This window comes from Chanos chanos, chromosome 9, assembly GCF_902362185.1.
Source record: "Chanos chanos chromosome 9, fChaCha1.1, whole genome shotgun sequence".
Classification (NCBI taxonomy): domain Eukaryota; kingdom Metazoa; phylum Chordata; class Actinopteri; order Gonorynchiformes; family Chanidae; genus Chanos; species Chanos chanos.
The window spans coordinates 25,279,061-25,304,483 of NC_044503.1; the positions used below are offsets into that span (position 1 = coordinate 25,279,061).

The 25,423-nt window shown below is 41.0% G+C and overlaps 3 protein-coding genes across 5 annotated transcripts in view; 1 reads left to right on the plus strand and 2 right to left on the minus strand.

Moving 5' to 3' along the window:
• Positions 1-865: 865 nt before the first annotated feature.
• cnih4 (cornichon family member 4) lies at positions 866-2,931 on the plus strand. Of its 2 annotated transcripts, XM_030785676.1 has the most exons (5): positions 866-949; positions 1,450-1,518; positions 1,773-1,885; positions 2,170-2,310; positions 2,826-2,931. In XM_030785676.1, the coding sequence occupies exons 1-5, from the start codon at positions 881-883 to the stop codon at positions 2,851-2,853; spliced, it is 420 nt and encodes a 139-aa protein (XP_030641536.1). In that variant the 5' UTR covers positions 866-880; the 3' UTR covers positions 2,854-2,931. The 2 variants fall into 2 exon arrangements, with proteins under 2 accessions (XP_030641536.1, XP_030641537.1); XM_030785677.1 differs by lacking the exon at positions 2,170-2,310.
• Positions 2,932-7,034: 4,103 nt separating this feature from the next.
• wdr26a (WD repeat domain 26a) lies at positions 7,035-15,667 on the minus strand. 2 transcript variants are annotated; one of them, XM_030785680.1, is made up of 14 exons: positions 14,870-15,667; positions 13,916-14,015; positions 13,437-13,493; positions 13,118-13,254; positions 12,773-12,870; positions 12,242-12,398; positions 11,730-11,868; positions 11,227-11,367; positions 10,856-10,975; positions 10,579-10,724; positions 10,388-10,466; positions 9,631-9,760; positions 9,217-9,411; positions 8,211-8,266 (listed from the first exon to the last, which is right to left on the minus strand). In XM_030785680.1, exons 1-14 carry the CDS (start codon positions 15,169-15,171, stop codon positions 8,244-8,246), a joined length of 1,824 nt encoding a protein of 607 aa, XP_030641540.1. In that variant the 5' UTR covers positions 15,172-15,667; the 3' UTR covers positions 8,211-8,243. The 2 variants fall into 2 exon arrangements, with proteins under 2 accessions (XP_030641539.1, XP_030641540.1); XM_030785679.1 differs by having other exon boundaries at positions 7,035-9,411.
• A 2,594-nt stretch (positions 15,668-18,261) lies between these two features.
• Positions 18,262-25,423, minus strand: part of adcy3a (adenylate cyclase 3a) — a 14,764-nt gene continuing 7,602 nt past the window's right edge. The window contains exons 5-20 of the mRNA XM_030784382.1: positions 25,323-25,423; positions 25,048-25,206; positions 24,337-24,502; positions 23,916-24,035; positions 22,641-22,783; positions 22,304-22,465; positions 21,991-22,078; positions 20,878-20,994; positions 20,422-20,696; positions 20,102-20,264; positions 19,800-19,958; positions 19,407-19,553; positions 19,086-19,202; positions 18,843-18,969; positions 18,615-18,739; positions 18,262-18,444 (exon numbers count right to left, since the gene is read on the minus strand). The exon at positions 25,323-25,423 is cut by the window's right edge and continues 27 nt beyond it. Coding sequence (XP_030640242.1) covers positions 18,262-18,444; positions 18,615-18,739; positions 18,843-18,969; positions 19,086-19,202; positions 19,407-19,553; positions 19,800-19,958; positions 20,102-20,264; positions 20,422-20,696; positions 20,878-20,994; positions 21,991-22,078; positions 22,304-22,465; positions 22,641-22,783; positions 23,916-24,035; positions 24,337-24,502; positions 25,048-25,206; positions 25,323-25,423 — 2,352 coding nt within the window. The remainder of the gene's footprint in view (positions 18,445-18,614; positions 18,740-18,842; positions 18,970-19,085; positions 19,203-19,406; positions 19,554-19,799; positions 19,959-20,101; positions 20,265-20,421; positions 20,697-20,877; positions 20,995-21,990; positions 22,079-22,303; positions 22,466-22,640; positions 22,784-23,915; positions 24,036-24,336; positions 24,503-25,047; positions 25,207-25,322) is intronic.

Sequence of the window (25,423 nt, forward strand, 5' to 3'; positions counted from 1 at the left end):
TTTGGGAAAGTGATGTGTATTTTGACATTTCTCCTGTGTATGTGTATTTGAACCCTCGTCCCTCCCAAGACTTTTCCTTGCTCTCAGCTGTCTCTGTCTCTCTATCTCTCTCTCTCGGTCTGTCTGTGTTTATTGTGTGTTTGGATCTCACACACATTTCTGAGCCCCGTAGTCAGCCTTATTTTGATATGAGGGTTGACATTCAAGCTCGACTCCAACACATACCGTCCATTGCGAACAAAACAGTGCTCACTCCCAAACATGTTTAGGGAGTAGTATCATGCAGTGATGTGTCTTATCTTCACTGGCCGTGTATTTGTCCAAGATTGATCCGATTTTAACTGTATTCTCTCGGGTTTACAATATAGCTCTTCTGAATCTTTTCACTTGCTTTCTTTGAAGTCCTCCTAAATGACTACTTTATCACTAAACCGAAGTATAACATAAGCATAGGTATTGATTGCTCATACATATGTAACGTTTCAGAGTATTCTGTATTCTGTTGTGTTGCACTATCCAAATAAAAATCAATTTATGAATGATTAATTCATAAAATAGGCCACTCCAACTTAAAATTATAAGGCTCCTGGCAATTTTTCTTTGAAGGAAACCCTTCTATTGACGAAATGTGATGCTCCAGTGAGAAATAAAATGGCCCCGTCGCGCAAAACAACTGTAAAGGCATAACAGTATCTTTTTTCCCACTTTGTGATTACAGGACGAAATCGATTGTTTTGGCTCGTCTGTTCGATTTAGACGACCACTGTGCAATACAAACATCCTATCGACAGGTGGCAGTGTCATAATTTATAAACGTTAGCGGGGTGCATTTTTTTTTTTAACTTTTAACCGGAAACAGCTCCTAACCAGGAAGTTGAAAATGGAGGCGGCTGTGTTCATTCTATCGCTTATCGACTGCTGTGCTTTGATTTTTCTTGCTGTATATTTTGTATCCTTACTGTGCGTATATGTTTTACTGCAAAACGTTCACAGTCTGTATTTGCCATTCATTAACGGCTATTTTAACAGATCATTTCTTCCATGGACAGCTAACTGGCTAAGATTCACGGACTCTAGCTAACTAGTCAGTTGAGCACGCTCCTCTGAAGAGATGAAACTGAGATTTTAAAAATCCGAGTACTAGTTTGCTTGCTCGAAAAACCAGACAGGTAGACGCTGGCAAATGTTATGATGTGTTTATTCAAAATCAAATTGAGATTCAAATCTGTATTGCTATAGAAAAATGATAGAACCCTGGTAGTCGCTAACCGTGGTTTATTGAATTACAAAGGTTGTATTTTCTCTCAGGGATTATCTCAGTAGCCAAAATCATGCTGAATGAATGCCTAGAGTAACGGTTCCTCGCTCTTGACACTTCCACCTTGGTTGGTTGTTGCTGGTAGTTGTGAAACGTCAATGTTTTGGGAACGATTCTTAACTTTTCCACAGATAATTACTCTTTCAGATCTTGAATGTGACTACATCAATGCGCGGGCTTGCTGTTCAAAGTTAAACAAAGTAAGTTACTGTTAAATCCTTGTTACACGCCATTCAAGTAACGTTAGGGACGTGTTAATGATGAAAAATGATCGAATTTGGCCTAGTGGAGAAGTTAGCGTCAGTAAGCGGGAAATTGTATTCAGAGCAAAGGTTAATTCGACTTGCCAAAATGTAGCAACGTACTGCTTCGGTCGTCTGTTTCTCAGGATTTGTGTGTGTTACTGTGCCTTTTTCAATTGCTACTGGATTACAAATCGATTTTTCTTGTGCAGTGGGTTATCCCGGAGCTTGTGGGCCAGGCTTTGGCAACAGTCCTCATGTTATTCTCTCTGCACTGGTTCATTTTCCTCCTGAACTTACCCGTGGCGTCATGGAACGTTTACAGGTGAGCAGCCTGCGCTCGCGCAAGGCCTCAGCAGATCAACAGAAACCGTTCTTACGTTTACATTTATTCATTTAGCAAACGTTTTTATTCAAACCGAACAGAAGCTGTCTGTTGCATAAATACCACTCCTAAGAACTTATCAAGATCCCCTTAAATGACTTACAAAAAACCCTACGAAATATGAAAATCTAATCCAGAGTCTTTGGGTGTCTGGTTTGTGTCCTTGCTCTCAGAGGCTTGTAAAGTTAACATAAACTGTATCTTTTTACACACTTTCTGGAAAGATATTTGAAGGTGCCTATGGGTAACATGGGAGTGTTTGATCCAACTGAAATCCACAACCGGGGTCAGTTGAAGTCTCACATGAAGGAAGCAATGATAAAACTGGGCTTCCACCTCCTCTGCTTTTTCATCTACTTGTACAGGTAAGGGAACATGTTGTCTCTAGGTTGGTTTCTATAGCGACTGTGTTTCCATCTGTAATAGGCTGGTTCTACAACATGGCATAGACCTGTGTTACAAATGCAATACAGATAAAAAACTGTTGAATGTACAATAAGCAGTTAATTGGACATAAAAAGTGTACATGTTATTGAGTTGCCAGGATTCTAAAAACAAGTATGCTAGTGTTTCAGTCATATCACTGAGGTACTAGCTTCAAATACCAACTAGTAGCTTTGAATGCTAATATTTGTTAAGATGTAAGCCAATAATCTACTAAATTATGCTGAAGATATGACACAGCTGTAAATTTTTTTTAATGATGCTACATACTCTTCTAAATAGAAAAGCTAATGAGATTTTAGTATGTTGAAAAATCACTGACTGATTTGAAAAGAAGAAGCGTAGAGATTTACATCAGACACGTTTGGGTTTTAAAACGTGAACAAAGCGGTTAAGATTTTAACCGAGCCGGACCCGTCACTCTTTGTTTTGACAGCATGATCTTGGCGTTGATCAACGATTGACGCCCGCTGGACTTTACCACCCAATCTGCCAAATGATAAACTGTCATCTCCACGCGGTAGTACACGTTTGGTCATCAGTTCCCCCCCCCCCACGTTTGGCAAGACACCTCGGCAACATCGGTTTTCTGTCACACACTCCTCAACCCTCAATCCCTCCCGCTGAAAACAATGACAAAAAAAAAAAAAGAAAGAAAAATTGCTGACTCAAAGTTGGCCCTGGAATCAACTTGAGAGGCAGGTGGTCTTGTATAATTCTTTTGCTTGTATATTTGCCTCTAAACACAGCTCTGTGTATGTGTTTAGTATAAGTGTTTTATTATTTGAATGACACTAGAGGTGTGAGCACTGCTCCCTTGCGCCTGCTTCTCAGGTCTTAAGCAACAAGACAATCGCACTGACTCACCAGAGAGCGTCTGATTGGCTGATAGCTTGTACACACGTTACCATGGCGAGCTTGCTCTTTAAATGTGTTTGTCATTGTTTGAAATCCTTGGTGCCCACCTGTCAGCATTTCTCATAGACCATTTGAATTGTCCATTGCTGGAACACTTTTATATATGTGTATGTGCGTGTGTGTCTGTGTGTGCGTGTGTGTGTGTTCTTTTTTTTTTTAATGAAATTACATAATGATGAGAGAAAAATGAACAATCGGAGCTTTGAGTGCTATTGAGTTCATTTACTTTTCGCTGCCTACATGATTCTTTTTTTCTTTTCTTTATTTCTGTCTTTCTTTTTTGTGAGGTGATCTACTGATAATTTTCAGGGTTTCAACTGGAACAGTGTCCTAACTTCCATGTTTAAAAAATTTCCTGACTTTCGTGGCTTTGGGAAGCCTCCAGTCTTGTATCTGTCTCACCTGTTTCTTTTTATTATCGGTTAACGTATGGGTGTTTAGCAAGTTGTATGAGGGGCAGTATTTCTGGAAGTGAGATCTCTCTGTCCGGGATCTTGATATTTTAAATGAAGTCATTGTTATCCAGCAGGTATTAATGTAGTCTTTTCTCCTATCGGATGACCTTCGCTTTTGACAGCATTGCTTACAAACTTACATGGCTTAGTGGGAAATTGTTCTGTGAAACACCTCCAATCTCAATCATGCTCCATACATTTGTAAGGAAGTAGAATGATTTTTCTTTTTTCAATTTTGAAACAGTACGTTCAGAGATGAGAAAAGGTCCTTGACAAATGTTGTTCACTACATCAGTGCTACCAGAGGGTGAGTTTACCGCTCAGCAAAGATTCCTCGGTTACCTTGGTAACAATAACTCAAAAATATACAGTGTCCAGGAAGGTTCTTAGCTCGTCTCCTATTGGACAGTCCTGGCTTTCAGCTTAATGTTAAACATTTAAACGGTAGATCCTGCTTTATGGTATACGCCCCTCTTGTCTCATATTTTAAAGACAGGCTTTGAAACCACACAGGTTGAGTCCAACAGTGTTGCCACTGCATGTATTTCTCCACCACAGTGTTATCAGATTAAATATCTCTGCTCTCATCTCTAGTTTCTTCACTTCAAAATTGGGGGAAAACAAAAAAAGACTTCAAGGAGTTACTGTCTTTAAAAAAAAAAAAAATCATTTTTATTTTTTGCTTTTTCAGATGTTGAGTTTCTTAAATAAATTGATGACATTGAAAAGTGTACCTATCAAGGTGGGTTTCTTTTTTTCCTTTTGTCATTGACACACTGCACTCGCCCAAATGCTGCACCTTTAGAAGTTTACTTTCAGTGTGTTAAGGTGTTAACTGGAAATTCTGGAGAAACTGCTCTATGAAAATGTTTGAGGTTTACCCTCCTGCGAATACATGAATTGTGCATTTTCTTAGCATTCATAAAGGTCTCTTTCAAAGACTGAAGATCTAATTCTAAAACAGTAAAGTCAGCGTCGAAGGAAAAATTTTTCATTGAATAAAAGCTTGAATTTCAAAAATCATGTTGTACAAATGGATAATGTCCATCACCACAGGTCTCAGGTGAGTTTAACAGGTTCTGACACATTCTGTTTGGGTCTGTGCATCACCATTAAATTTTAGGGTGTTCCAAACACAAAAGGACAATTGTCATAGTCACACAGAGTGAGCACACTAGAGAAACACAACATGTATTATCTTTGTCCCATTTTACAGATGCTCTGACCGCTGTTGAATATGACACAACACTTAATTTTCTTTTTGTTTAAAACCCTGAATGCTTTATTGAAAATATGCATACATAACACTTCTCCTACACAAGATTACATAACAGTACAATCACTTATCAATAATAATAATAATAATAATAATAATACACTCGAATGGAAAAGAGACCCATCAGAAATCTGTCTTTAATAGCTAACTCAGTCACTGACTTGTGACTTCACTCCTGGGTTCCTGCTTTTAATCATCTGACTCCTAATCATGCCTTTACAGCACTGAAAAGCAAACAAAAAAAAGAACAACTCAAGACCTCAAGTGAAAAAAAAAAAAATCTCAAAAGAAAAGATATTAACAAACAAACAAAAAAAGATAAAGAGTAAAACGTAAGTTTACTTGCACGAGCAGAACATAGAACATCACGCTACTCTGTGATTTTCAGTGTTTCGAACGGTGCTGAGGTGTGTCTGAGTGTCAATATGCTTGGTTTTTTTTTTGTTTTTTTTTGTCTGTGTGTGTGTGTGTGTGTGTGTGTGTGTGTGTGTGAATGTGTGTGTCACCCCTCAGTGACAGAACAGGTTTGGCTGGTGAGGGTAGGGATAACCTGTGAAGAGGAGCTTACCTGATGCAGGTGAATTTTGGTTACATTACAGATGAGGATGAAAAAAGTCTTACTTCACTATTCTAAATTGATTTGTAAAGACATGCCATACTGCCACACACACACTCTCACACCACACATCTTATATGTATGCACATATATGCATATGTGTGTGTGTGTGTGTGTGTGTGTGTATATATATATATATATATATGTACATATACACTTACACACACACACACACATATATATAGTTTGTATGTATCTATATTTAGCCCATCTTACGAAAGCGCATTGTATCAGGCAAAGTTTCTTACTGTTTCACGGCTGCACGGTAACACTTTGAACACTTTTCATAATTGTAGAGTACACCTGAGTGTACAAATGCTTATTTATACAGAAAATGAATGGTGTGAAAGTACATGAACTTTATAAATAGAAAAACAAACAAAAACAACATACTAATGAGGCCACTTCCCACGACAAAATTTAATATGATAATACAAGAGGATAAAACAAAAGGAGATATAGCAATATAAGTCAAGAAACAGAGGACACGTAAACAAAAACAAAGCAATAAACGCTGATAAAATAAGAAGAAAAGCAGACTCTTTGTGTAAGTCTGTGATGAGTAGTCTTATCTGAAAAGACTAAATCAAAAATCAGAAACCAAAATAAAATCAAAGGAATTAAAAAAAAATCAAAACATTGCCATTGAGTGATGTCATCAAAGCTTCAGAGAAGTCAAACAAGCAGTAAGTGACGGATTGGAAAAAGAAATAAAAAAAAAAAAAAAAAAAGAGGTATGGAGGGAACCGGGCACTGTATGGAGAGAAAAGTATTTGCTGCTGAAAAAACAAACAAATTGAAAACGTGGTTCCTTACTTACCTTAAGTCTGGATTTTCCTCCACTACGGCCTAACCCCAACGACACTAACCAATCAGCTCTTTCCCAAAGCCTCTATCGTTAAATGACATCAGCTTAAACCAATCAACAGTCTTATCTCCAATACATTCATGGAAAAGAGGTCACCTCTTGCTATACTCCAGCCCAAAAAACAAAACAAAACAAAACAAAACAAAACAAAAAAAAACACCACAATCCCTGGACGTCCAACACCGAAAAAGCAACTTTGAAAGACTGAGCTGTTGTCATATTTAAGCACTCAGAATGGTCAATATTTACACGTGTGTCCACACTACCTAAACGTGAGAAAAACAGTCTTATGTGGTGTAAAGTAGTCTGAGATATTACACACAGTCTACAAAGCATGCTTAGTTTTCTTCTTCTTCTTGTTTTTTTTTTCTTTCTTTCTTTTTTTTAAATCTTCGGTGGATAACAGCAATATGTGGTGTGCTGTATCAAGTTGTGAGGGAGCTTAGATAAACTCCTCCGGTAGGGATTGTCTGAAAATAACAGATGACATTTCGGAAAAAAAAAAAAAAAAAAAAAATCTCACCAACGGAGTACCTCCCTTCCCCCCTCTGACCGATCCTGTCTACGGTGACGGGGTAGGATTACGGTTGAAGGAAGCAAAAGACAAACGAACCATCCCTGACACCTCCCTCCTCAACACATTCAACTAAAATTGCCATTAGAGTAAATGATTTAAGAAAAACAAAGGGCCAGACAAAAAAAAATTCGCCCAAGGAAAAATTAGAAGAAGAGAGAGAGAGAGAGAAAAAAAACAACTCCTGTGATAAATTAAACAGGCTTTTTTAAATGACTATTAAAACTCTTTGCTGTTTAAAACTGTTTTCATAGCTCTTAAAGTGGAGGGAAAAGAACATGACATCATAATTTTCTGCTGGTGAAAACATATTTTCTCTATCTATATATCTCCCATACATACATTCACACACAGGCAGGCAAAGGAGCAAAAGGACATAGAGTTCACGTGGAAAATGATATGACAGCTGCTTTCAGCAGCCCAACCTGCTCCACTTTGCCAAAAAACTCCATCTCCCATGATGCCTCTTTGACCCAGAGGGGAAGTGTTCTATTGACACCTTAGTCCCATCCCACCCCCCTCCACCAAGCTTGCAGAGAAAAGAAGTCAGCAAGTTCATATAAGCTTTGAAAAGCTGAGTAGATTAAAAAAAGAACGTTTTTTTTTTTTCCTCATCCATAACAGAGCACAAGGTCACTACAAAAACTCAAGTCTGAAGCCTCAACCAACTGACAACAATAAATAATAACTGCAATAAATAATTCTTTTGTTGAATGATGTGGTTTGTGATAACTATAGTTCTGCAGAGGACTGCCCTGAGTGGGCAGGGGTGATAGAGAGAGAGAGAGAGAGAGAGAGAGAGGTCAATATACACCCACTGGGACATGTGGTTCTTCAGACAGAAGGTGACATCAGCCAGGACCAGGCACACACACACAGGTCAGTGGTCTAAAGAGTTCGTCGGTCAGCAGCTGGGTTGGTTTTCGTTCAAGTGATTCCTCCAGCTACTAATCTTGGCTTTAAACTTGACCTCTGCTCTGTCATACAGGGTAACATCTGTTTTCATTTTCGTTTTTTTCCTTTCTTTTTTGTTCTCCAAACTTCATTTTTCTTCCGTAAATTTCTTGTATATAGTCTATAGTGTATGTCAGTGTTTTGTTTTTGTTTTTTTTTATTTTCGGAGAAGACGTCAGCTCCAGAGTTACCATCAGCTGTCCATACTGCAGCATTCTAATGGAGAGAAACAACAGGCATGGCTGTGGGCTAACAGTAATAATCAGATTTATCGTCACATTTCAGAGAGACAACTCCCAACCAAGTCCTCAACTCTTCTCAGTCTTTCCAAATTTCAAAGGGCAGAACAGTCCTCCTTTAGGGCGAGTTAACCCCCCCCCCCCTCCCCAAAGGCTTCCGTTCCTGCTATAACCTAACATATATGAATGACTTTGAGCATTTGAATACTGGAGCTATAGGTGGTCTATAAAGAGTGGGGAGCAGAACCTTTAGGGGAGAGGGTTTCCAGGATACTGATGGCTTTCACTTGATCTGACGCCCATCTGAGGCACATGATGAAGGGGCTGGACAGTAAGTGAACAGGCTGAGTAAGGCCTGCTGAAACTGGGACTACACAAAACTGTCTTTGGTGTCAGGATCCATACTGAGATCTATTGTCACAGATTCCCAGATCTGTACTCTGATACGCTGGCTTAGAATTCTAGGTCAATACTGACAACAATTGGCTGAGAATTCAAAACTTTATCCTGGGATCCACTGTCTTAGCATTCAATATCTATACTGGGACCACTTGGCCTAAAACTCTAAATCCACACCAGGATCTATTGGCTAACGAGAGTAGATCCATACTGGGATCTATTGGCTTAGAATTCAAAATCGATGCGGGGATCCACTGTCTCAGGATTCAAGTTCTATATTGGGACCTATTGCCTTAGAACTCTAGATCCATGCTAGGATCTACTGGCTTGGAATTTTAGTTCCATACAGGGATCCACTGGCTTAGAATTCAAAATCTATGCTGGGATCGACTGCCTTGGAATTCAAGATTTACTCTGGGCTCAATGGGTTTAGAATCAACAATCGTCCAGTAACTGTAATGAGTGAGTTTCTACCAGCCGCAGGCCGTCAGACTGTTTATTCGTCAAGAGGACAAACAAAGCCAATACCGTTGAGTCCTTCTGAGTCCTGGGAGTCGAGGAAAGGAGCCGGACCCCAGATCCGGACGGTGCCGTCATCCGAGGCGCTGGCCATGAGGCCCGGCAGAACCGGGTTCCAGCTCACACAGTTGACCGTGCGAGTGTGTCCCGTCAGTTCCGCTATGGGCAGCTCACTGCGCTTGTGCCAGATGTACACTTTGTGATCTGTGGACACACATTTAGGTCAATTCAAATGTTCTGACCTCGCCATCTCCTCTGTGAGAACGAACACAAAGAAAAACGTGGCTATACATGCGTAGAGGAGAATAACCCTTTCTGAAAAAGGACAAGAAAACAAAGAACGAGAGAAAGAGAAAGAGACAGAGATAGGGAGAGAGATAACGAAAGGGGAAAATCTGGGCATAATGAACAACGCTGTCTTACCTTCACTTCCACTAGCAATGAAGTCTTCGTTATGTCCTCCAAAGCAGGAGTGGATGGTGTAGAAGCCCTGGGTCACGCCCTGATACTTCCTCACCAGCACCCGGTCCTGCAGGTCCCATAGATGAACTCCCTACGCAGCACAATATAGTTCAACATGATACAGTTAGATCAAATGACAGTAAATTTCCAGACCAGACTCACAACTGTAAATCTGGGTCCTGTCAACCATGGCCTACTTTTTGAACATTCATTTAATTATAATAACAGTTTTCAGTATGATTGAGGAGTTAGATCTCAGTCTTTCTATGCAGAAGAACAGTTTTATGTAAAAATCACATAAAACAATTTAAATAAGATTAATGTAATGCGATGTAACTTTTTGAATTCTGGGTTGATCATTTTAAATTACGAATTCTACATATTTTACGAATGTGACTTCAACTGGACATGTACTGACGCATGTGTAAGTGGTAATATACTTTGTATGATTACATGACTAACTGACTACTCAAAGGTGTTCTACCCTAATTATGTTGTTATAAAAAGATATTACTAGATAATAGACTGATTACAGGGTTGAAAAGAGAATGAAGCAGAACTAGCTGGCACAAAACCCTGGTGAAGGCTATTGCTCAGACATGTTGGTGGTACAGTAACAAAGAAAAGACAATAAAAGTTTCAGCTAGCATGGACAAGAGTGTATAACTTTCATTCAGGTACTTATACCTCAACCCAGTTTTTCTTTTGACTTGCTTACCTGAGTTGCTACATTTAACAGAGCTAATCTTCCGTTCTTTGACACCGTAAAAGACATTATTGGATGATCCTCCTGCACACTGTGGAGAGAAAAAAAAAAAAGAAAAAAGAAAAAACAAAACAAACCCAAACAGAAGTCAGAATAATGAGTCATAATTTGAGCCAAGCATGTTCCCAAGGCAACGCACTCACATGTTTCTGTCTGTGAGGTCTTCGAAGTTGTAACCACGGATACGCTGGTGTGTGTCGGATGCCAGGACGGTTCTCCCGTCGCTCAGGCACCATAAGCACTGAACCCTGACACCTTCCCAAGAGTCCAGCAGGTTTCCGTCTAGATCCTGATATCATTTGTTGCATATGTAGATGAAGTATAAAAACATGTCATGGAGCAAACATAAATCTGTCGACAAAACACAGGGCAATTCAAATTTAACAAGACATCCAGAGCAGTTGTGTTAAGGGGACTTACACACTGGTAGAACTGGCCTCTCTGACCCCCAGTGACGAAACGTTTGCCGTCTGGATTCCAGGCCACGCTTGTCAGGCTGTCCTCGTGAGACTGGCTCATTTTCGTCCTCAGTTCCCCCGTCTACGATACGGAACAAAAATAAATAAATTAAACACAGACGTCATTTAAGAAGGCAGGGCTCAAAACAACGCAGCATCCGTTTGACATTCACTGTTCCTGAAAGGTTATGATGTCACATACCCTCGTTAAAAAACACACAGAAACAGAACGAAACAAACAAACAAGCAAAAAGCAAAACAACAATAGACTACTGGCATAGTCCTCTCTGTTTCCCATGGGGCCACTGATGTCTGTAAAGGGCAAAGTTTTACCTGAACATTCCAGAGCCATAGCTCTGAACAGTCATCTGGCCCACAGGCTATTAGGTATGTGTCATCTGGGCTCCATGCCAGGTATGACACACCATAGGCATGGCCTTCCAGAGTCTTCAGCTGTTTCAGCTGGTGGGTCTCCTGATGAAACCAACCAACGGTTATAATTACTATTACAATTTCAAATGTAATTACAATTACTGTGGAATGAACCAGTTACAATTATAATTACAATTTCAATTACAATTACAATTTCTGTTGAACAAACCAACATGTACAATTACAATTATGATTACAAGCACAACAATCTTATGGTCTCAACATTTTATTTTCTTCACTCGTTCTTGCTGATCATCTCGATTTTTTGAATATAAGGCTTTCAAAATGGGATCTGACATTCTCTCATTCCCTCATCAGCCTGCCTTTGCCATTGAAAAGAAAAAAAAAGAAAAAAAAAAGGGAAAAAAAAGGGAGAGGAGAAAAAAAAAAAATGTGTCACTCACTGAGTCAACATGCCACACAATGACTGTAGTGTCCTTGGATCCCGTGGCCAGTTTTGTGCCATCGTTGGAGAATTTACAGAACCACACTTCATTGCAGTGTTCGGTCAAGATCTGCTGGGTGTAGCAGGGGAACTGTTTCCTGGAGATAACAAAGAGAATGCACATTAGTGAGGCCATCTGGACAGGGCCTCTCCATGGCTTTCTCTTTAATAAGACCATTAAATGGCTAAGAGAAGCAATGCAAATTGACATTCATTCCCATTTTACTGGAAAGCTCCAATACAAAACGTTCCCAAAAATAGAACCATGGGTAATATAGAGTCTATATCTCTGACATCACAGCCATGTCGAGTCCAAATACACCACTGCCAAGAGGCAAAATAACTGATGAGCGACATGCAGAGGCTGGTACAGAGAGAGAAAGGGAGAGAGAAAGAAAAAGGGAGAGAGAAAGAAAGAGAGAGAGAGAGAGAGAGAGAGAGAGAGAGAGAGAGAGGGTAGGCAGTGCTTACCTGCTGCAGACGTGATCCAGGAGCAGGGACACGGAGTCCAGGCTGCTGTCCAGTTTGGTGTTGTGGTAGAGGCAGCGGTCTCTCTGCAGCTCCACAGCCTGACGCAAGAGGGTCTGGAGGCGCCGCGGGGGCAGCATTACGGAGGGGGGCAGGTATGCTGCATGAGAGAAAACACAGTATCACAACAGAGTGAGAAAAGTCAGACAGGGAGGAGGAGAGAAAGGGCGAGAGAGAGAGAGAGAGAGAGAAAGAAAGAATAAACTGAAATTTTTGGAGATGAATCAGCCACAATTATAGAACTGACAAAAGTGACAAGACTAAATGCTTCCCAAGACCTATATGAAAAAAACACAGTTGCACTTATGAAAAAATAAAATATCTATCTATATATATCTATATCTATATCTATATATATATATATCTCAAGTGTAGAAACTAAACAGGTTCCTTCAAGATATCTTAGGATGAGACAGTTTGTGTATATGTATGTATGTGTGTGTGTGTGTGTGTGTGTGTGTGAACAATACTCACTTTGCAGTTTGTCGAGGAGTTTGGAGCGAGAAGCAGTTCCTTTGCCCTCCCACTCTGCTTTGGCTCGCAGATCTTCTGAGTGGCTGCACATCAAATACCTGCAAACAAATAAAAAAAACATCATCAACTCCAACAACAACAAGAACAAACATACTGTAGCTTACCAAAGAGACGACAAAAAAAGCACCCCAGTAGGTGGACCTAAGGTACAAATTAAATGATAAATAAGAATCTCACATATCCATATTTAGAAACATCCTCACCCACGACGCCCATTAGTAAATCGTAGAGTTACGGGGTTATGTTTTGGTATTACAAATAACATCAGAATAAAACCATGGTTACCCGCTGAGGACGTGAATTCTCTCTGTGTTGTACTTCAGTGGAGTGAGCTCAGCTCTCAGAACTTGCAGTGCTTCTAGAACTTTACCGTCTTCCAGATACTCTAAATACTTCTGCTGCAGGAGCAAGAACTTCATCCGCTAATTGTGAGTGAGGCAAAAGACAGCTGGTGAGAGAGTAGCTTGGTAACAGGGCCACTGATGGACATTAACAGCATTTCTGATGAAATTTACAGACAACTTAAGAAAACTGTGGGCTATGTTTAGTTTCTGTGTCAAAGCAGCTCTATAAGCTAAAAATGAACGTATCATTTAGGGCTTACCACAATAGCACTTGGTGAGTGCATAAGCGCTTTCAGCTCATTGAGGTCACTTTCAGCCTGCCACAGAAACACCAGATTGATAAACGTTAAATGTTAAATGACCTTCTTGCGTCATAACGTCACGTCACGTCCCTATCGGCAGGTTGCTTGGAGTGATGTGCCGGTCACGACCTAAATGAATGCTAAGTGCAAAGTTCACGTGCTGTACAAACCGCCAAAAGCTACCGGGTGAAATGGGATTTTGAAACACTAACTGATACAAAGTCTAAAAATACATACAGAAAAGTCTAAACATCACGTTTCTAGAAATCTGCCAGTAACGATTCACTGTACCTGAAGACAACCCTCCCCGCCCAAACAATAGTTTCACGTAATGTGGCTTTTATCAGTCAGTGCTCATGGGAAAGGGAGAAAGAGAGAGGAGGAGAAAAAAGACAGAGAGAACTCTTTCTCTTTTATTAGAAAGTTAGACTGCTCACCTTATCCCATTCTCCTTCCATTACGTGGTTACGAAATTTAGTGGCTGCGGGATGCTCCAGTCGACAGCCAGATTCTTGCATCAACAAGTCCACTGTCTGACTGCACGGTACAAACAGACATTTTATTATGTTGCGGCCATGGCCATTAACAACGCGTAAAAAGATACTATTTACATAAGTGTATGTAAACGAATTCTTTCAGCATAAAATTGAATGGCGTGACTTCGGTAACTGTTCGGTAATAAAATGATTTTATGTGTTAACAGGAGTTATCAAAGATCATAGAGCAGAGAACAAAATAGTATTAGCTTTACATAATACTGCAACTCGAGCTGAATTGTTTTATCCACTCTGTGACAGACCTCTGTAAACACTGGGCCCACGGGATCAAAACAAATCGATTTCATGGAACTTGTACTGACATGTCATTTTCATGTAAAAGATTCTCGATCAGTTCGTTTACTACGGTGGAAAGAATGCATCGGTGTTGTATGAAAACAACGAACAATTTGTACTCTAGTGTTCTTTTTAAAGACGTTCGGTAGATATGCTCACCACGATAGACAAAAAAAATACACTGATAAGACACAGTCGGCTGACGTTTTGTTTATTTCCCGATGGCTACGTAACGATGACCATGAAAATAAAGCTGGTCTTGGACAAGTTTAATCGGACTTGGATTTACAGACTTTTCTCGATTACAGGACTTTTCTAGAACGGAGACCAATTTCATTATTTGCTGACTGTTAAACAACCTTTGCTGCAATTTGCGAAATGGAACCCCCTCCTTCCCTGTTTGTTTGTCATGCACAGATTGTCAGCTCAAATTAAGTGGCTTGGTATGACGAATATTAGCTGGTAAAACCTATCAACGTAATGGACAAGCTTTACATTGACATACCTAATAGTTCCCCAACGTTTGAAGGACATGTTACAAGATAACCGACAACTTACTTAAGCCCTAAACCGTGTAGATGTTGCCCTATCAGTCGGATGACATCTTCATCTGCCTGTGAAAAACGTTTCTTCTTTTTCATTGTTGAGCCGGTATCGGAGCCCGAGGTTGTGGCGTTAGAAGCAGCAGAGGTTCCCGACGGTGGAACTCCGTTATCAGTACTGGCAGAATTTCCATTGTTAGCTGAGGATATGAGTCCGTTGGAGTGCGCTCCTCCACCAGAGGACGACTCTCCGTTTTGTGCGTTATTTAGGCAGGACAGCTCTGAGTCTTGTCCCTGTCCTGCCCCGTTGGCCTGCATGTTATAAATGCTGATGTTAGTGACACTATGTGGATTAAGGCAGATAGCAGGAACTGCGTGTGGGGGTGGAAAAGTTGCAAGCCCTACAACAACCGCAGAGAGGCCCGCAATCCCAGTTGAAGCCCCGGTCTCTCCTGCTCCCTCCACCACCGATCCTCGGCGTTTTTTCCGTGGGGGCGGCGAAGCTCCGCCGATTTCCGAGTCGGAGGAGGAGGAAGCGGAGGCCAGAGTTACCCCGCCGGCAGCTTCTGTGACAAGATACCTGTCGGCTGAGTTTGGCTACGAAAGTGTCGGAATTGAGTGAAAGACTGTCGTTAAGGGATTTGTAGTGTTGTGCTCTCCTCTTGACGTTCGCCGTTCTTGTTATTGTTGTTCAGTGAACAGCTGCAAACCCATTATGGAGGTCTGGGTGCAATGACGTCGCCGGAAATACTTAAACAACCTTGAGTCCCGAACAACAACAAAAAATCATGCTAGATTGAACACCTTGTTCAGTGCGCTTCTTTTCTGTGATCTTTGTATCACTGAGTAATTGTATCGTGTATGTACCAATCCGGTAAGATTATTTTAAGATCACATGATACGCACGTTTTGGCACAGACACAGCTCATCAAGATTGAACCATAGATGGTACGCTGGCAATGAACACGAGTTACATGAAGCCAGCATCAATAAAAATGTTGACAGGTTATGTGATATAATATTTCAAAATAATAGTCTCTCTCTGTGGCAGCGAGGAAAGTTAGTTTTAGATATAAACGGTGTCCCACCGACAGACTTCAGGTCTGACGTTATATCTATAACAGCTAGTATTTTTCACTCACCATACTTGACTGATATATGGTGCAGATCCATCTTGTATTACATCATTATAACATCCAAACAGACATTTAAATGGTATGTTTTCAACGCAGGTTTTATTTTGAAAAACTCAAGAGCCCGATGCAGTGAGTGAGGTGGCTTAATTTAGTTGATCATTCGATCCCCACAGCTGAGGTGAATAAGGGAAAAAAACTATCTGAAAATAATACAAAATAAAACATGTCATATAAGATTACAAATAGAAAAAGCAACATTTGATGTGATTATTCTCCTCTGTTTATGTTTTGTGTATCTTCAGAGTAACTTAACCGCCCTGTATTTACCACTGAGGTATACCACAAAGCAAATTACCTAAGCTTAATCTTCAGACTCTCCAGTACGCACAGTTCTATTTGACAGTCTTGGCTTTTCGGTCAAAGAAATCGTGCTTTGTGGAACACTCCTCAGGTCTCTTCTTCCAGTGCAACATAGGTCCGCAGACCACAGGCTGGGAGACTTTATTCTGAAGTTTTAATTTTACACAATACACAGACATGGTGCAAGTGTGCAACTTTTTTTTGAAAATCTTTTAGAAAGCTTTAGTAACAGGACGGGATAGGACATGAATCAGTGTGGTCTCTCTCTCTCTCTCTCTCTCTTTTTTAATCAATGCATTTAGAATAAAAGGACTTTAAATAAAGACATGAAAAGATGACTTATCAAACAGAAACACATTTCAGTTAACAGATAATTAAAAGTGCCATTTTTATTCTCAAGTCAATAGATTCTTTTGTTTGTTTGTTTTCCAAAAAAAAAAAAGAAAAAAAGAAATCAAATTACAGTAGAATCCTGTATTGAGCCAGAAAGACTAGAATCGATGCCATCCCTTCAGAAATCATTTTAAAATACAGTAACTGAAAAATCAATTCAGAGCATTTCCATCTCAGCTTTTACAAACCATGTATCCCTGACATCTGCAGTGAATTAACTAAAGAAACTGTAAACTGGAATCAAATAGCAGACACACTGTACCCTTCATTCTGTCACTCTCTCTCTCTCTCTGTACAAGATTATCAGCCAGAATTAGACGTACATAGTAGTAGTAGTAGTAGTAGTAATAATAATAATAATAATAATAATAATAATAATAATAATAATAATAATAATAATAATAATAAAAAGTTGACTTTTTAGGGAAGGGAATGAAGTCTTTAAGGGGTATTTAAGGAGCAAAGGATATAAAAGAATAAACTATTGCACATTCATCCTATTTTTTAGGAAAGACATTGAGGGGAAATACAGTTTCAGATAAAGAATGCCAATGCCTGCAATACTGCCCCAGGTATATACTTTTGATGGACTTGAATACATCTCACACACACACACACACACACATGCACACACACGTGTGTGTGTGTGTGTGTGTGCACAAATACACATACATACTTCTAATGTATTGTCTCACAGCACTGATACACGTACACACCTGCTGTTATGTGAGAGACAGCTCAAAGGGAAACACATACCAATATCTGGTTCATGTTTGGCACATTAGGGACTCCTTAATCCGAGATATTAAATGCTGTGTGAGGAAGAGATAAGAATGGGTCGAAGATAAGGACTACAAAATACTCAAGTCCAAAAACGAGGATAATGAGGCAGACCATCAGAGGTGGGGTTGAGAGAATAACACAGATTAGACAGCAGGTGAGAACACACACACACACACATGCATCCACGCACACAAACACATATACACACAAAGGGCAGACGCAGCAAACAAGCCACATTCAAATAGAACTCTAACGCATTATGTCCAAATGAGAGAATTTCCCTTTTCACCAAACAGAGGGAACGTTAGGGAGGCATGTGACTCAGTATTGTGGTGTATACAGTCATACTGTTAACAATGGTTAGGGTGAATGCATGTATTGAACTGTTTAGTCCGTGTAGGTATGTTCAAAAGAGTACTTATACATTGTATTGTTTGACAAATGAAAGCTTGTTTAGTCTGGAGCCCACTGGGTGTGTATGAGGGCATAACTTGTCCCTGTATATTCTCCAGGTAAACACAAATTTCTTCTTTTCAAAAGCATTCGGCCTGTCTTCCCTCTTAAACCCGACAGTTAGATCGTAGACACATTTGTGTCTTTAAATTCTGGCTTGGGAGAGCGTGTATGTGAGCGTAACCCTGTGTATGTCCGTATGTGAGTGTGCTGGGAAATACTATGGTTTATGTGTGTGTTTACATTTTGGTTTATATGTGTGTGTCATGTGTGTGCATGTTGGTCAAGAACTGTCCACCACCTGGTGGGGTAATGTAACAGAGGAGCCATTGATGAAAGAACCCTGCTTCTCACGTCCTTTCAGAAAATAAGTGAGTAGCTCCCCTTTTCCCTTCACAAAAATGGGGCCTCTTCTCACGAAACGAAACCCGTACTCTTTCAAAATGATGTAGCAGTCTTCCACCACCTGGGGGCAGCAGAGTTAAAGCGTTACTGATTACACGACATTTACAAGACACAGCAGTCATCAGGGCATAAGTTCTACTCCATTTTAATAATCCATTTACTTGCCCGTCGCCAGATGTCAATGCCCTAACCCCCTGAACTACATCTGTTCTCATTTTTCAGTAAGCTTACCTGAATATTACCCATAACTCCTGTAGATTCCATACGACTGGCCACATTCACAGTGTTCCCCCAGATGTCATAGTGAGGCTTCCGTGCACCAATTACTCCAGCTAGGACCGCTCCCTTATTGAGTCCTTGGTACAAGAGCCAAATCATTTGGTTATCATATTTCTTTCTTTAAAAAAGAAAAATTCAGTGAAAATTCAATCTCCAGTGTGTTAGAGGCTGCCCGCTCACCGATGCGGAGCATGAAGTTGTTGAAGGACTGGTAATTAATGTTCATGAGGGTAACCTTCATGGCCAGAGCAAAGTCTGCCAAGTCGGCTAAATGCTGCCAGCGTTCCCTGTCTGACAGTTCTTCTTTCTGTGGGACATACCAAAAATAAACCGAAACGAAAAACAACAAGAGAAACCTCGTTATTATTATAGTAGTGACAACAGCTCTAGTGCAGGTCATGTGCTCTTGTGTGATGGACCCACCTTCATGCAGGCATAGCCGTTGGTGTTTATGTCTGGAGTAACGCCAGAAGCCGCCATGTAGGTGCTGCCAATGGTTTTGATTTTGGTGATACAACGAAACTGGGACTCATCCAGAAGCTGTGGATTCACAATTCATGAGGGAAAAACAATGCCCTTTTAAAACATTTGCTGGTGTAGGAGAAACATTGGTAGTAATATTGGCCTCAGACATTAAGGGGCTAATTACCTGGTTACGGTTTCAAATAGGTTCAAACATCTATTACTTGGCATGATTTTGGTCTGAGAAATGCTGAAGTTAAAGGAATGAATTATTCAACTTACACTGTCAAAGTCGGAGATGATTTCGTTGAGGAATCTTAGGCACTCAATACCACCATTGTTGATGCTCTCCTCTGTGTAAAAATCAGAGAAGTTGGGGATGGAGGCAAACATGACCCCAATTTCATCATATGACTGGCTGTAGAGTTCCTGGAAGAGGTTCAAAGAGAGAGGTGGTTTGGAAATTTCTCAAAAGACCACGAAAAGCATTGAAAATAACATTGTTTGAAGCTGGAAAAGTGTAAACAACTTGAAAAAAATAGTGTAAAATCAATAACACAACAGCAATGGTTAGTATTTTATGAACACCATGACCAAATACCGCCCATGATACACATTTCTGTGGTTGTCCTTGGATAGTAAATCACACCCGAGGTAGCTTAACAGGTTTCTCACCTCATCTCTCTTTTTGGAGCCTAGGAAGTGTCGGGCCACGTGTTCGGGGAGCATGTTGGTGACCAGAGCCTCGTTCCAGCGTCTCATCTCGTACACCTTCTCCTTCTGTTCATGGACCTCAATCTTCCAGAGGAACAAAGTCCGGGCCAGCTTCTCTACCTGAGGGAAGGGAGAGATGAACAATGAGTGCAGACACTATGGAACTCAGGGGCCTGAGCAGAGCAGGGAGAAAGAGAGAGAGAGAGAGAGAGAGAGAGAGTGAGAGAGAGAGAGAGAGAGAGGGAGGGTAAAAAGCGACGTACATGTCGTGCAAAATAGTAGAAGCTGACCATCATGATGAAGATCATCACAGTAGTGGTGTATTTGGAGGGGATCAGATTAACTCTGCAGACAAAACCAAAAAAGAAAAAACAAATCTCTTTTAGCATTAGCCCGTTAGCATGACATGGCAAAATCACGACTACTCTGGTTCAGAAATCCTTCGTAACGTTAAAAGTTTTAATTAGATTAAGTCTTCTTATAATATCAACTCATGATGGTAGCTAGCTAATGTTAGCCAAATCCTAATCTAAACATTACAACTGCCAATGTTTCCGTCGTCTGCTGTTGACACACTGCCCACCTGTACTCCTCGAAGCGAGTTAGATCATACTGGTCAAAGATATCTCTCCAACTGTAGATGTTGACAATGCCTGTTGCCACGGTGATCAGCAGCATTAGCGTTAGCTTGACCATGTGGCTAACCTGCACTAGCATGGTAGTAGCAATGAGTGCTAAAACAGCGATGTAGCTGTAGTACTTGGGGTTCTCTAGGCAACCCCCCATTCCGGTCATGGTCGGAGACATGTCAGACACGCTGCTGTTCATTCGATGGATCGCCGGCGCTCGGCAGCTCAGCTACAGCGATGGGACACCAAGAGAACAACGTTAAAGCATCATTCATATCCACAGTACTGCACTAAAATGATAACGAGCTAATGTTCAATAAGAATGTTCACTGTCTAAGCCAAATAAGATTTAGATAAACAAAAATATATAATCTAATTAATCATCGCATAGGGAAGCCATGCACTGATACCATGTCCACGATGTCGGCCATTGTGAGAATAAATATGGCGGCCATGGCCCATGTGTTGCGTGCCCAGCGCGTGTGGTCGATCCACGTGGAGAAAGATACCAACTTCTTGGGAAATACCTGTGACATTAAGAACCATTACTCACTCAATTATCCATATAACAAAAGACAAAAAAACCATTATCATCCTCATTATCATCCCAGGTTGACTCTGTACATTTGTATAGAGATAAATTGACATTTAACAGGGTATGATGAAGTTCGTTACTCTCCCACCCGCCCGTCATCGACTGGGATTATAAACTGGCAACAGAGCAACTGACTCACTGGATCTCTGGTTTCGTTATTGCACGTTTAGACTTTGGCCTCTGTTTTCACCGTTAAACTGATTAGGAGGTTGAGCGAACTGACATACAGACAGATGTTGCCTTGAGTGTACCATGCGATATCACAAAAAAGCATCTAATTTTAAATTAACCACAGAGGTAGGCACACTCCATTCTCTTGCTCTCTCTCGCTCTCTCTCTCTGTCTGCTCTCTCTCTCTCTCTGTCTGCTTGCGCAAATTCACTAATGAATCTAAGGCCTTCAGGGGGATATGGTGACAGTACCACTCAATATTGGTACGTAACTATATCAGTCAATTGAAAGTGCACTGACCTGATTAACAAGGTTGGATCAAATGTGTTGCTATGCATGGACTGGTCTAAAGGGTGTGAGACTAAGCCATCAGACCAGACCACATTTCTTTATCAGTTTAATCTTATATGGACGCATGGAAAAATTAATGAGAGCAATGCGTCGACTTGTTTTTCCAAAATCAGAGAGCAACATCGTACCTACAAGGTCATGGCGAATACAGCTCTAGAATCTCTCTCACAAACTGTTCTCTCTCTAGAACATTCTTTGTTTCGTCATTTAATAAAGTTCCATTTTCACATTTTACTTCATACCACAGCAATACAGTAAATATTTCTAAATAAATATGACATATTTACTATTACTTTCCAGCTTGGGAAATGTTACAGCACGTTCTGTAAAGCAGACGTCCTTGGCAGGGAGTGAAAGTGGATTTTTAAGGTGTTTGTGTGAGGTGTACGGCAAAAGAGTAGCTCACCCTGGGGAAGATGGCTGCCAGGGAGCAGATGGTGAGAATTAACAGCAGGATCTCACCAACAGCCAAAGTCACATAGTTTGCTATCAACCTGAGAGCAAGGGAAAGAAAAAAAGAGAGACAGAGGAGTTTGAAAGAGCATAAAAAAACCCCCAAAACAAAACAAAACAACAAGGGTGGACAGAGAACATGAGAAAGCAAAAGGAGAAGAAGGGAAGAAAAGGAAGGTTAGCATTTATGGCGCGAACGAGTCGAAAGAAGAGATGGGGTCCGTACGAAAGTTTATCGTGGGCGTGGACGAGGGCCCTGGACTTACAATGGATCTATAAGAGCCTCCATAGCTGCAGTGAAGAGCAGAACGACACAGGAGCAGCTGAAAGCAGCGCCGCTCTGCTTCTCTTTCTCCACAGAGAATCGCGTCTCCAGTTCAGGGTCCACAAAACGCAAGGACAGACGGTTAGTGTGTTTCCCCTTCAGCCTGACACACACACACACACACACACACACAGAGAGAGAGGGAGAGAGGGAACAAATGCAGTTAGTCAAAAACACTTTCTGAAGATACCAACATCTACACAAGCAGAAACGCACTGTTTGTTTGTCTCGTGTCGCCATCTCTGATGTCGCTTGGTGGTTGCCGCGTCTCTACTTACGCCTGTACGGTCTCTCTCTCCAGCAGCGCTTCGTTTAGAAGCTTGTTGAGCTCATGCTCGTTCTCCTGAGCGTCGATCACTCTCTCCGCCAGGTCCCTCAGCCGTAAGCGTCGCCGTGGGTTTGGGAAGGAAGGATTCACCACCTTGTGAACAGATAGAGGAACAGTTACTTTGTGTTTCCCCTTCTCTTTCAAAGCTCTCTGCACACGCAGCTATGTGAAAAATGTCCTCAATAAAACTGCGGCTCTACATGAGACATTTACATTCTGCCAAACCACACATTTGCAATTATAACCAGAAAAGCGTTTCCGCCAGAAAACGCGTATGTGATCGTGTCGCAGCATCAGTTTTTGAATGAGATTTCATATCCGGCTTGTGCTTTAGGTCTAAACATGATCAGTTGCTTTGCAGAGCAAAATACCATTGAATCCATCTCATGACTGTGTGCAAACCACCAAATTCTAAGTTTTAGTTCTAATTCTTAGTTGCTTCATGTGGTATAATAAAATCGAAAACGTGTGTGATTACAAACCAAAACGGCAGTGACGGACAAATGAGATTTCCTAACGGGATCCGACTACCGACTGCCGCTGTGCGCAAACCGTTGTCTTACCGCTAGAGACCTAAAACGTTCCCTGTTCATTTTCAATAGGAAGATAAGCGATTGAAAACGGCAATTTAAAAAAACAACAACAAGCGGACCAATCAATTAGTTATATACAAGCGCACTATGCAACATTAGGACGGACCTGTTACCACTGCAATGGAATCGACATCGTGAAAACTGCGGGAGTACGTACAGAGAGAAAAACTGCCGGAATAAAAATAATTACGTTCCTTGTCTCACCACTAGGCAAAGAAGACCATTAAGAGGGACTAGAAACAGTGCCAAAACTGCAATACCTCATCTCACCACTAGCAATAGAAGAACAATATAACCCTTTTCATATGTGTGCACTGTTATACACATAGTTTGAGTATGTATAATCACATATATCCACATGTGGTACCACTGCTAAAAACTATATGTATTGTAAACATACTTGAAATTGATACATAATAGAAATAGTTCATTCATAAAAGTCCAGGAGAATCACATGAGCAGTGACAGATCATAAAAAAAAAAGACATGCATTGTACACTACAGAAAAATGATACAAATACAAATGATTTTTACATTATGTTTCCATTAGGGCGCATGTGTTAATGGTGTGGATGAGCGCTCTGGTTGAATTGCAGGTCCGTTCGTGTCGTGTCTGTAAATGGGTTAATTACCCTTGTATCCAGTTCCTCCGGTTCTTCCGGTGTTGTGCAGGCCGTGTGGACGCTCCCATTACATTCCGTCGTGTTGATCAAGAGCGGAGAATTACCGTTGGATGATGTCACCGACAGCTTCTAGAACGAAACGACAGAGGGAAAAGAGAGACAGAAACAAAGAGGAAAGGTGAGAAAAACCAGAGAGGGTTTGGGAGAAGGGGTAAGTAAAAACATGCTGAGGCGAAAATGAATTTGCAAGAGAGTGAGAGAGAGAGAGAGAGAGAAAGGGAGAAAGAGAGAGAGAGAGAGAAAGGAGAAAGAGTGTGTTTGTGTGTGTGTGTGTGTGTGTGTGTGTGTATGTATGTGTGTGTGTGTGTGTGTGTGATGTGTCACTCTGCAATCATAATCCTGACTGAGGGTTGTGTGAGGAGACACTCACTACCCCATTGATGCCATTTCTACCCACTGGCCCTTTGGGTACCACCACCAGGTAGGTCTCAATACCCCTCTCCTTCAGGTATTCACACCGGTCGCCGCCGTTACCAGGCTCCACGTCAAACTCCCCGTGAAGGCACTCCATGGTACTCTGAGAAATGTGCACACGCCTGCAAGACACGACAGAGACACACCGCAAACGTAAACGAGCGCAAACAGACGTGAAAATTCGACGGCCGATAGCCACCACCGTCGTGAATCTTACAAATAAACGTTTGCAGGTGGAGGCTCTCAAGACTCTCATGAAAATCAAAATTGTCTTTGCATCTTTATCTGAAATGTCATAGCCACAATTAAAGCTGGAGAAAAAAAATTCTCCAAAATGCATAGTTACTCCAAATATTTAATATTTAACATGTTCAAATGTTAAACTGAATAATAATTTGTATTGTGTTCCAGCATTTGCCATTTTGACTCTGTCATTTTAAAAAGGATAACACAGTGTAATTTTTAGTTGTCCTGGTAAAAATAGCAAGCCTGCGAGAGGTTTTTTTTTTTTTACAGTCTCAGCTATTTATGTGCACGTCATATGTGTTTACTTGACAATTTCCCCAGGACTGATAATTATCAGTCCGTTATCAACCGTGTCGGCTGTCCTCCCTCACAAGCCAGCGGCGTCCACGCCAGACGACGTCTGGGCTAACTCCAGACCTACCCTGGTATTCCTCCCGCTTCCATCTTGTTAGCCACGGTGACATCTGTGGACCAGACGTCGTACTGCCAGCGTTTCTGTCCCAACACGCCGCCCAAAACAGTCCCAGAATGCACCCCTACCCGCATGTCAACATCCGTCTGTGTCTTCTCTCGCACGTACCTGAAATCCATCATCGCGGACGTACGGAAAGAAACCGTTAAAACAAACAAACACGTGCATATAGACGTTACAAACATGTAGGAAGTGGTTGGGAGCAAAAACAATGCTAAACTTACGAGATAGCCTCCACCATGGCTAAACCCATCATAATAGAACAGGCTGCATGGTCGTCACGGTAATCTGGAAGGCCACATATACAGTAGTAGCAGTCTCCAAG